The sequence below is a fragment of the Mastomys coucha genome, unplaced genomic scaffold, assembly GCF_008632895.1.
Source record: "Mastomys coucha isolate ucsf_1 unplaced genomic scaffold, UCSF_Mcou_1 pScaffold20, whole genome shotgun sequence".
Lineage (NCBI taxonomy): Eukaryota > Metazoa > Chordata > Mammalia > Rodentia > Muridae > Mastomys > Mastomys coucha.
The window spans coordinates 122,848,014-122,859,851 of NW_022196903.1; the positions used below are offsets into that span (position 1 = coordinate 122,848,014).

The 11,838-nt window shown below is 34.9% G+C and overlaps 1 protein-coding gene across 3 annotated transcripts; it reads right to left on the minus strand.

The window, feature by feature from the left end:
* Nucleotides 1-361: 361 nt before the first annotated feature.
* On the minus strand, nt 362-11,572 carry LOC116098357 (NKG2-D type II integral membrane protein). 3 transcript variants are annotated; one of them, XM_031381001.1, is made up of 8 exons: nt 11,428-11,572; nt 8,780-8,887; nt 5,669-5,707; nt 4,926-5,018; nt 4,469-4,504; nt 3,310-3,461; nt 2,611-2,714; nt 362-854 (listed from the first exon to the last, which is right to left on the minus strand). In XM_031381001.1, the coding sequence occupies exons 2-8, from the start codon at nt 8,883-8,885 to the stop codon at nt 737-739; spliced, it is 648 nt and encodes a 215-aa protein (XP_031236861.1). In that variant the 5' UTR covers nt 8,886-8,887; nt 11,428-11,572; the 3' UTR covers nt 362-736. The 3 variants fall into 3 exon arrangements, 2 of the variants coding, with proteins under 2 accessions (XP_031236861.1, XP_031236860.1); XM_031381000.1 differs by lacking the exon at nt 11,428-11,572 and adding an exon at nt 10,134-10,364; XR_004121819.1 differs by lacking the exon at nt 11,428-11,572 and adding an exon at nt 10,134-10,364 and having other exon boundaries at nt 782-854; nt 2,504-2,714.
* Between the last annotated feature and the right edge of the window lie 266 nt (nt 11,573-11,838).

Sequence of the window (11,838 nt, forward strand, 5' to 3'; positions counted from 1 at the left end):
TGAATCACTGAGATGATAATACTGTCAGGCACAGCGCTACCGCTACCTGTAGTTCTTGCTGTGGTCCTACCCAGCTAGCAGTTTTCCATAGTCCTGGAGTTTAAACTCCCAGTGTGCTATAGGTCTGTATTCTCCCATTCTCACAGTTCCTCTATGTGTTGGTTCCATCTTGAAATCAAAGCTCCTCCTTGCCGTCTTCCCCATATCCTAGTAGCTACATGATCAGCCAGTGATCTCAACAGCAGATCCTGAGAGGGGAAGTGAGGCAAGAAAAGCCAGCAGTGAAAAGACCTCAGGTGGTGAACACTGAGCATAGACTCTAGATTCTCTGGAGGCATCTTGAATAAAAGAATTCATTTAATTGAGGGGAAAATGGCTATTTATACCTTTAGAGAATGAGTAAGGGATATCTGGGAGGAATTCCAGGTGCCAATGGACTTGACCTTATAAGGGGAGAGGCTACTGGACAACATGACCACCTCCAGTAGGGCAGGACCAGGTTTCTCAGGTTTGGATAGGCCTCAACCACACTCATGATTCTCCTGCTCCCTCTACCCCTGCTCATGGTTCCCTGGCTCCCCAGGCTTCCCTTGTTTTATTGGACACAATATGTCCAACTAATCGTTCTGTGGAAGGAGCAGACCCGGTATTTTATTTCAGTCTCTGTTTATTAGTCCCAGGCTCCCTTGAGACAATCCTCTGGTCCTGGTTGTTGCTGAGATAGTTAATGAAAGTTTTACACTGCCCTTTTCATGCAGATGTACGTGTTTGGATTTGAACAGTCTTCTGTGTAGGCCTTAAAGTTTGAGCCGTAGACAGCGCAGAATCCGTTTGGTATTTCCACCAGTGTTAACCTGGAGCAGAGAGACAGGCATGTGACCTCAGACTTTGTTAATGAAAGATATGGAATCTTATTTATAGGATTCGAATGTGGGAATTTCAAATATATCTCAAGTCATTTTGGCACCATGTTTATTCCTCCTAACACACATGCAAAACAGAGCCAATCCAGGTGATAAAAGTAAAAATATAATTCTTAATGTGCTCATATCAGAAATTAACTCAGAATTCTAAAACCTCTACATACGAACCTGAGTAATAAAGCTTCAAAATGTTTATTTAATATTAAATATTTACATTAGAAATGGATGGAGAATTAAACTTCAAATTCAATTGCTGGAGTGTTTTGTGTAAAAATTAGCAATCCTCCACAGGTAAATAGATTACCTTGTCAGATACGACTATAGATAGCAAATAACCAAAACAAAGCCCACATCCACGCTGGACAAATACTTTGTATCTTGTCCTAATTTCCTACATAGCGCAGTGTGAGAATTGTTTATACAATGTTTACATTCTACTTGGTGTGATAGTCAATATAAAAGTGGTTTAAATTATACAGAATTGTCTGAATACAAGCAGGTTCTACACCATTCTGTATAAAGATGATAATCATTCATGGAATTTAGTATCTATGGAAAGAGTAAGGTTTGGAGCCAGTTTCCCATGGATGACTGCATACACAATTTTACATGGTAAGAAACAAAAATAATTGGAAAAGTCTCAACACACATGTACATGTATATGCATAACTGTGCATGTATATGCATTTATGTGTGTGGTATATGTGTATGCATATATATGTATATGCATTTATGTGTGTGGTATATGTGTATGCATATATATGTACATGTATGTATAGTATATGTGATGTGATGTGTGTGTGCACACTGGTGTGGTCTGGTACATGTGTGTAAATATGTGAATGTGTTTTACTTTTGTCTTAATGTTTGGAATTCCATGATTAACTTAATAAATAAAGTTTCTCCTTTTAAGGACAAAGTCAGAAATAGAAGACACAAAAAAGTGATAATGTCTCTTCAGTGCAAGATTTCAAACCTAAAAGAGAGAAGGGTCTGATGTTATCCTTGTTTAAAAGAGCAAGGAACAGGGTATCAAGGGTATAGAAACCACTGGTACCTCCAGGGAAATTCTACTAGGAACCGCTCTTTGTGGGTTTCAACCCACATACACTAGAGCATCATTAAGTTGAAACTATAATTTTATACAATTGGAGGGTTACAACCTCATGATGTGATACATGTGAATGCTGTGTATTGATGAAGTAAAGGTATTTAGCATCTCTGTGACTCATGCATTTGATATTTCCATTGTGCCATTGTCAAATGGAATGACCACAGCTAGCCATACGTTAATTCATATTTGAAAGTACCTGGAACATAAAAACAGACAAGAGACTACTAGGGATGGAAGGCTACAGATTATTGCATGTCAGTTTTATTCCCATCATTCGAGTCACAAATATACAAAAGAAAATATGTAGTGCTTCAGCCTGCTATCTATAAGATTGATGTAATATTTGATCTATCTCTCTCAGTTCTTCACAGATAGTCATCTGTTTATGTCACTCATTAATGTTCATATTGGCTACTATACCACTTTCCCCATCCTTCAGATTTAGAATCTAAGATTTTTTTTTTACCTTATTAGAATATGATGATGTGTCAGATTGTGAAAAAGAAACTGACAAAAGAGTGCTCTTAGGCATAGCTGAACAACCCCCTTGAGACCTGCTGGGCTGAGACTCACTGGTTGGGTGAGAGAGAGGAGCCATCTTCCCACTGCCAGGAGCCATTTTCTGGGATGTGGACTAGTCCCATCCAGTGATAGGACTTAATCAGCTTTAAGAAATCCTGTGAGAAACCACAAGAGAAATACACATGAAACCTGCACCTAGAATACTAGAAACACATTATTCACTTCCCACTTGAGCAAGGAGGCATTGCCCCATAGCCTCTGTAATTTTCATTTAACTGTAGGCACTTGAGTATCTTTGCACTCTTAATTTTTCTATCTTTGGAGGTGGTCAGCAGTTGTGTGGTATATATGCATATGAGTACAGAAGCTAGAACAAAACATAATGTATCTCCCTTTATTGCTCCCTGTCTCATTGTCTTGAAACATGGTCCCTCACTGAAGCAAAAGCTCACCTTTTCAGCTAAACTGTGTGGTTGGGAGCATTGGGATCTACCTGTCTCTGACCCCAGAGCTGAGGATACAAACATGTACGCCAATGCCTAGTGGGAGCTGCGGAGTTCATGTTCAGGTCCTCAAGTTTTAAGAACAAATGCTTTAACTCACTGATCCATCTCCCCAATTCCTACTTAGTTTTTTATCACTATTGTATGGAATGAGTATTGGAATACTTTGGTGCCTGTTGTATGTTCCAGGTTTGTGCTCCAGTGACCTTCCTGAAGTATTAGAATGAAATAGAATTAAATACTCAACCTGCTCTTCTTTACTGTATATCTTCAGAAGGCTGGAATTTTGAGACAAACAGGAAGCTCGGCTCTGGTTCCAGGTTTTGTTTTCATTAAAAAATTGGTAACAGTTGTTTCTGTGACATATCCAGTTGTCAGGGCATGGGCCACAGTAACCCTCTAGAAAGAGATTAGATTAATCGTTTGCACACTTAACTATTGAAGCAGATCTCTCATCTAGGCAAATTAAATACTTTTTCCGTTCCAACTCTAAAATTCTAAATAATCGAATCATTATGTATGAAGGAAGGAAGGTCCCCAAACTAAAGCTTCCTTCCCTCCCTCCCTCCCTCCCTCCCTCCCTCCCTCCCTCTCTCCCTCCCTCACCCACTTCCTTCCTTCCTTCCTTCCTTCCTTCCTTCCTTCCTTCCTTCCTTCCTTCCTTCCTTTCTCTTTCTTCTTTTCTCTTTCTTTCCTTTCTTTCTTTGCTTTTCTCCCTTTCTCCCTTTCTTTCTTTCTTTCTTTCTTTCTTTCTTTCTTTCTTTCTTTCTTTCTTTCTTTCTTTCTTTCCTCTCTTCCTTCCTTCTACCTTCCTCATTTCCTTTTCCCCCTCTCCTTCCTTTCTTTTGTTTCTTTTTTATTTCCTTGCCTCTTTCTATTTTTTTATTTAAAATAAATTATTTTCTCATGCAATATAGCCTGATTAATATTTTTCCTTCCTCCTACTCCTCCTAGTTTCTCTCCACCATCTCTTCCCTCCAGATTCACTTCCTTTCTGTTTCTTATTACATGATAGCAGGCTTCTAAGAGATATCAACCAAATACAACAAATTAATATATAATAAGACAAAGCAGAAACTATTCTTTATTTATTTACTGTTTCCAGAAAGGGACTCATGTAACCCATTCTGGCTTTGAACTCTCTACACAGACAGTTTGGTATGTGAATTACTGATCCTCCTACCTTAAGGTGTTAAGTGCTGGAATTAAAGAAAAACAATACCATGACTAGCTCTCTTCTACCAATTTCACAACCTTCACAGTTAAAAACAATAAAGTTCACAGTGAACTACGCACAAAATCTAACTATGTCATACCTCTATTTTGAATGCCTTTGAATATATATTAAATCCTGATACAAATAGCTGTTTGCAATTTGTGTTTAATATTAAAAAAGATTCACTTACCTCTTGAGGAAACCAGAATGTCCTTGTTGTTCAACACTATCAAAATAATTATAATTGTTAAAAGTTAGTGACTTCTACTGTAAACAAATATGACTTACATGTTTGTAGAACAGCAAAGCTATGGTTTAAAACACTTTCACTCTTACTACTGTATGTTTCTGTGCTTCTGTATTTTCTTTCACTTTTTAAACTCTGTGTGTGTGCCCACATGTATGCATGATGGCTTGCGCATGAGGGTACCCATGTACCAGGGAATGAATATGGAGGCCAGGGAACCATTTTGTGGAGTCAGTTCTTCCTTCTACTTTTCTTTGGTTTCTGGGAATGGAATTCAGATTGTAGGTTTATGCAGCAAGTATCTATACCTGAGACATCTCTCTGATTGCCTGTGTGCTTCTGAAGTCTAATTAAGGTAACACATTACATCTGGTTGATTAACATCTGTCTTATTACTTACAAGTTATGAAAATAGCAAGCCACATCAATGTGGTAACAGTGAAGCGAATAGCCATGGCTACAGCAAGGACTGGAACAACAGACAATGGAGATGCTGTCAAAGGAAAATGGGCAAGGTCAGAGCAAAAGGAAGGCTAAGGGACCAAGGTGATTTTCTGTTTAGTATAAATGTGCATCTTTATGAGAAGGTAGAGAAAATGCGGCGTGTCCTTAGACCAAGCAGCATAACCACTCAAGGGACTCAAATATAAGAGTACTAAATGTGGTATCCATTTAAACCCATGATCCTTTGCAAGTTTTCTAAACTTTATTTTCCCTTGTTACATAAAGTTTCACTATGAAGCCTCAGGCTGTACACAAATTTGCAGTCCCCCAGCCTCAGATCGTGAGTTGTGGGATTACAGATTATACTACTATTTTCTGCTCCCTGAATAAATCACACTTCTCAATTTTATTTTCTATGTAGATTCAAGAGCTATTATGTATGAATAATTTTATAGTCAATGTTTTAAGAATGTGCATTTCAGATATTAGTGAAATATTCTGTATCTTTTGGTTAGGACAACATCCTAATATTATGTCATATTTTGACATATAATGAAATCAAATTGCATCAATACTTAATGTTCACACTTTCATTAATAGCTGCGCAAACTCTATCAACAGATTTTTAATTTTCCCAGTAGACATTTCAACGGCATTCTAAGTTTTGACATTAGAAATAGTAATAGTTTTCATACTCACTTTTGAGTTCTTCTGTAGAGGATCTTCCTCTTATAAAACCTAGTGTATAAAGAGCACAGGTGTCATGCATTCTAGTGATTGAAACTTTTAGTACACAAAGATTACTCTAATTTTATAGTAGCACAAGTAAATAAAATCTCCTTGTTTATTGTATTTTTCTCAGTAATTAATATTAGTTACATGTTTTATTTATAAACTTAGGGGCAATATTTTCTTAATAATTTTATTTCCTCTCATGGTAAGGTTAGACATTTTTATTTACATTTAAATAATGTGTATATTTTTATTTCCATGAGACTTTTCTTGTTTTTATCAAATTACTGGCTTGTTCCATACTTCTCAGTTGGTGACTATGACACCACACCTTGTCATTTATTTTGCATGTATATGCTCTAGATATTCTTTCTGTTTTACTTATGATACCTTCAGAGGGATAAAATGACTTATTTTTCCTAGGTTGATTTTGTCAAGCTTCCCCTCATGACTCACATTTTAGATATGAATACAATGCATTTATAATAATGTCACATGTTTACTTTTATTGGTCCACTTAATTTTTTGTGTGTGATATTTGAAAGTAATGAAATTTACAGAAGATATTCTTTGTTGAATGCACACTGAACTTTTATATCATGACTTATAGATTAAACCCATGTCCTGTCACTGGTATGAAATGCTGTTCCACTCCATATGCATTAGCATTTCATACTATGCTAATCAGCCTGCCCATTTCCTACAAGTTATAACTTTCCTACCTTCATAAAATGTTTGAATATTCAACGGCGCCTACAAAATTACTATGTATTTCCTTTTCAGAGTACAATGGGTATTACAGCACTTTATTTTTTTCTTAAGACTTTAAAATAAGACTCTTGAAAGTTGCTTCATCAGTTAGGAATGGGTATGACTCTTTCAGAGGCCCTGAGTTCTATTTCTAGCTCACAATAATCTGAGATTCCAGCTACTTGGGATTTGGCCCCCTCTTTTGGCCCCCATGAGCACCCGCACTTAAACACACACACACACACACACACACACACACACACACATACACAGAAAGAGAGAGAGAGGGAGAGAGAGGGAGAGAGAAAAAGAGAGAGAGATGAAATAAAAATAATTACTTTTAACAAAAACTTTAAAATGAACTCTTCAAGAATGTGACATTCTAAACTATGGTGTATTGATATCCTGATAGAATCACACTAACTGTGCACACCCACAAATATTTTATCTGTAAAGTGTTGTATTTATCCTTGAATAGTTTCTATTTCTATTATGTGTGTTTTATTCTTTGTTCATTTAATAGTTCAAAGTAAGTAAGAAAGTAATATACCTTTAATATAAATGTTTATTTTACCTCTTTTAAAATTTTGGTCATAAAATTTTCATCTATTATAGTTTGTTAGTTTTAGTTATGAAATAAATTTATTTTCATTTATGCAATAATTTTGAATCAAGTCTACATTCAAATTATATTACTATTCAACATTTATTAAGTATTTATTTGCAAATTTTTAAATGTTTTGATTTAAACCTTTTTGCTTTTAAACTCTGATGTGATAGATATCATATTTTTACCTTCTCTTGGGTAATCACTTAGCAACGTCAAAAAAGTATTTAACAGTGGCAATAATATTTTTGCATTTTAATTATTACATTGTAAAATCCTCCTAACGTTTAATAATATAATTCGAAATTTGTACATATTCTATGTGTCTATACATTCATATGTATATTAAAGACAGCATTTATGTTTATAAAAATTTGAAAATCAAAGTTTCACAAAATAAAAATTTGTATTGAATTTTCTTCAATGCCTTTTCAACATTATGTGTACAATTACATAAGCATTCACTTTTTTTTTATGTTGCATTCTCTTTATTCTCTTTCTCCAACTTTAAACTAATAATCATCCACGCCTGCATACCTACTTATCTTTCCCTCTCTCTTGTAAAATGTACAACTCATACGTTCAGGAAAGAATAATTTCTTTAATAGTTAAAAAGTGTTACCAATGCCATAGGGAAAAAAGATATAATTTCTACCCTTAAATAATAAAGTTATAAGAGAATATGGGAACTTATTAATGTCTACTGTGACATTTTATATAAGAAATAGTTTATTTTCAAAAATCTTTACTCATGGAATATATGAGTAAGGTGCTAAATACTAAATTTATTTTTATATTAGTTTCTTGTTAATGATTAAAGTGTTCACTTTTTGTTATTATGTATCACATGGTTGAATTCTTAAAGTTAGCTTTTTAATGTAACTTTTGTTAATTTATTTCTTAGTTTTTATTTATTTATTTATTTATTTATTTTCATTTACATTTTTTATCCTTTAATCTTTTGTTACAATCTAGTCATCATACCCCTCCTGGTCTGCCCTCTGACCATTCCCCAGCCTATTCCTTCTCCCTCATCTCCAAGAGGATGTCCCCAACCCCCCCACTACCATCCCACCAGACCTCCCTACTCATTAGGGCTTCAAGTCTTTTGAGGTAATCAAAATTTATGGATGTATTTGTTGGTTTTCTTTTAAAGTTATTTATTCTATCTTATTTCTTGAGATGGTGTCTCACGTAACCAAGTTGACCTTAAATTCTCCACTGCTGAGGGTAACCTTCTCTTCTAAGGTCTCCTGCCTCCATTTACCAGTCCTGGAATTGCAGATATGTGAGAACACACCAGATTCAGGTTTCCTCCTTTGTATAAATTGCTGCAAATTTTAATATTGCTAATACTCTGGCTTGAAATGGTTTGAGTACAAATCGTCTTCACTACATTCAGAAATGTCACTAAAAATTCCCTCAATTTATTGCTTCTATTATATTTAAGAAGATAATTGGATACTTTTTAAAATGTATTTCCTATAGTCTACCATATTACTCTTCCTTAAAGGCAGATTCCCAAAATTCTTGGTTCAGTTGTCCTTATAACAAATTGTCTTATCACCTGTAACATGATTATACATTCTAATATTATTTTAGAGCAAATACAGCTTACCTCCCTGGGGAAGTAAAAAGAACCAGTGTTGTGAATTGCAATAGCAATGCTTCCACATTCGCCTCAGTTCCACATTCAGAAACACATGTCAACCAAAGCGTACCATTTTCTCCAGGTTGTCTGGCAGTGAGTGCTGATCTTTGTTTCTGTTCTTCTTGAGAAGTATTCCACTTTGCTGGCTTGAAGTCATGATTGTGGCATTTGCTCATTTCTGGAGAAAACAATTCAAGCTGATGCAAGTTCAGGGACTTTCTGCCATTTGAGAAATAAGTCTCTGACTTTGACCTTGTCTTTCTATGGATATGCTTCCCATGAGCATCCCTTTAAAAGGCAGCACGTGTTCCCTTTGCTTTCTGTTACCTTATTATTAAGATGCTTATACTTCCTGATAGACATAAAAAGGCTTATTCCTTGGAGAATTAGAATGAGCAAAATAGTATAGACTTTTGAAGTAAACCAGTTCCTAGTGTAAAATGAAATCTAACTTCAAAGCAAGCTTTATATAGTGAAAGGAAATAGAGGAAGATGAACGTATATTTACACCACACATCTCGATGTGATGTTGATAAGCAGAAGTAACTTAAATCTGTATTCAGATCTCTGCAGTAAGGAAGAGAAAAGGCATCAACACAACAGCCTATGGACATGATAACAGTGAGATGGAGTGTGATGACCTTCGTCTGAATAATGCCAACTGCGTACAAACAGTAAATACTAGTGTGCTAAATCCCATGAGAGTCGGGGCCATATGAAAGTCTTGTCTTCGAACAAAGCAAGTTGGAAAAATCCATTTTGTACTTTTCTTAAAATTTCCATAATCAATTTGATCATTGGGTAAATGAAAAGATATTATCATTTTTCTTTTAGGCTTAAATATTAGCCTTAAAGATTGCTTGCATATAATTCAATTATAAGACCTGAAGAGTACAGATTATTACATTTAGTGAAAAATTTGAATACCAGAGATATTCAGCATAATATCTGAGTAAATCATAACACTTTTAGAATAAGAAGCACTTTTGAATTCTATATTTTATGAGTTGCATAGTCTAGAATTATACTAAGGTAAATCCAGCATGATTTATTTTTCTATTGGTATAAACAAAATAAAAATACACAGAGATCATGGACTGCACCACTTTAAAGATGGAAAGCTCGGAAAATTTGATTAAAACTCAGCTCTTCTGATTCCAAATGCTATGCCCTTTCATTATTTCTATCCATCCTATGTTACAAATGATTTCACTGTGGAATAGGTAGATGATGAAGGAAAGGGAAAATCTTTTCACAATCTTAAGAACTAAATTTTAAATGGATTATAAGCATAACAGGAAATGAACATAATGAGATTAACAGTAAGCGGTTTCCCATGCCTAACATTGCCTTGTATAGATAGATGCTGGGTATGCCAACACTTCAGAGCAGTAGACATATACATTCACATGGATACAACATACCTGCGTGATGAGACTTTCGATCACGAATCGATGCCATCATGTGATAATTATGAGAGATTTACTTCGTAAACTGATCCAGGTTCTAGTTTTTGTTATTTGTTAATTAACATTTTTTAAGACAGTGTGTCTCTCTGCAGTCTTTGCTACTTTAGAAATTACTGTATAGGCCAGGCTGGCCTCAGATTTACAGAGATAACCTGCCTCTGCTTCCTGAGTGCTGAGATTAAAGATATGTAACACCACTTCTGGCTCTGACCTAATTTCTGTAATACAGAAAGGACTCTTAAATAGACAAGGTAAATTCTAATGAATTTTTTCTGCTATCTCTGTGGTGAGACAAAATGTTTGTTTTAGACAAGTTTAATATAGAAAAATTTTCCTTAAATATGAAATAATGGAAATAATAGCTCATTCAAGGCAAGGGGAAATCAATTAACATTTTTATTTTAAAATAAAGACCCACTATTTCAAAATACAGTTTGAATAATTGATTCAAAAATCAATTAAGTATTTTTAATTTATTTACATTGAGATAGTTAATAAAAAAATTTTGGCTTCCTGACATTGAACTTTAGCACATAAAATTTTTTGTTTGTAGTTTTTATTTGGTGATGAATTTTTTTGTAAGATAAATACATATCAGATACTGTTTCTGTTGTAGATTTTATCATCATCTTTTAGTAAAAATTCTGTCCATCACCATCAATAAAATGCTACCTTTTTATTGTTACATTGAATGGTGTAACATCAGCATTCAAATAATTTCATAGATTGTGTATTGTAACATTTTCATTGTCTAGAAGTGTTCCCATAGAGTAACTGTTTAATATATAGTGCTAAGGTCTTTAAAATTGGCACTATTCATATGTGATTATGATAACTGAATGAAATGCATACAACTTGTGTCATTGTGAATGTGAAGTTGTGTTATCTCTGAAGCAAAACGATCTTCCATAAGATTATTTCATTTGTGTGTTAATTCTCATTCAAACTTCAGCCTTCTAATCCCCAAAATATATTTTACTTAAGAGGTAGGGCTTATTATCTCAGCAACACAACTTCTTACTCTTCAGTAGGAGTGCCCTGATTATGGACACCAGATACAGTGATACAGGGTGTATTAGACCTCAGACAAGCAAAGCACTATTTGTCTTCAGTATTTCTACTCAAACATGTAAGCTAGAATTACCTGACATGGAAATAGTCATAGAACTTTCCTAACTTGACATATAACTCCTGTTTTCTGGAAAAAAAGTTGTTAGAAATATATCTATAAGCATATACACTCACAGACCTGAGCAGAGAAGGGAGGTCCTGTTTCTTGTGAATCAAAGCCTTCAACTCAACTAGAAAAATGTGGACTTGTCCTCAGAAAAGAATTGGAACTGAAAGTAAAGATGTCTGAGCAATTTCTTCTCTGAGGCCGATGTGAAAGCGTTAGTTCCATCTTCCTGTAAAGAAACTCAGCCACGGACCCAGCACTGTTTTTACTTCCCCTCACACACATTTGGCTTGGCATTTGATAGCGAATTCGGGGGCTCATTCCCAAGGAGACTATTTCCCCCAAATCTCAACACTTCTTAGTTTTCTATAGTTCTTTGTCTATGGTGGATTTCCCTCTCCCATGTCAGCAGTGTCTATAGATGTTATACATGTATGTATTCTGTGTAGGCAGCCATACTTGTGAGATATCATGACTGAAGTT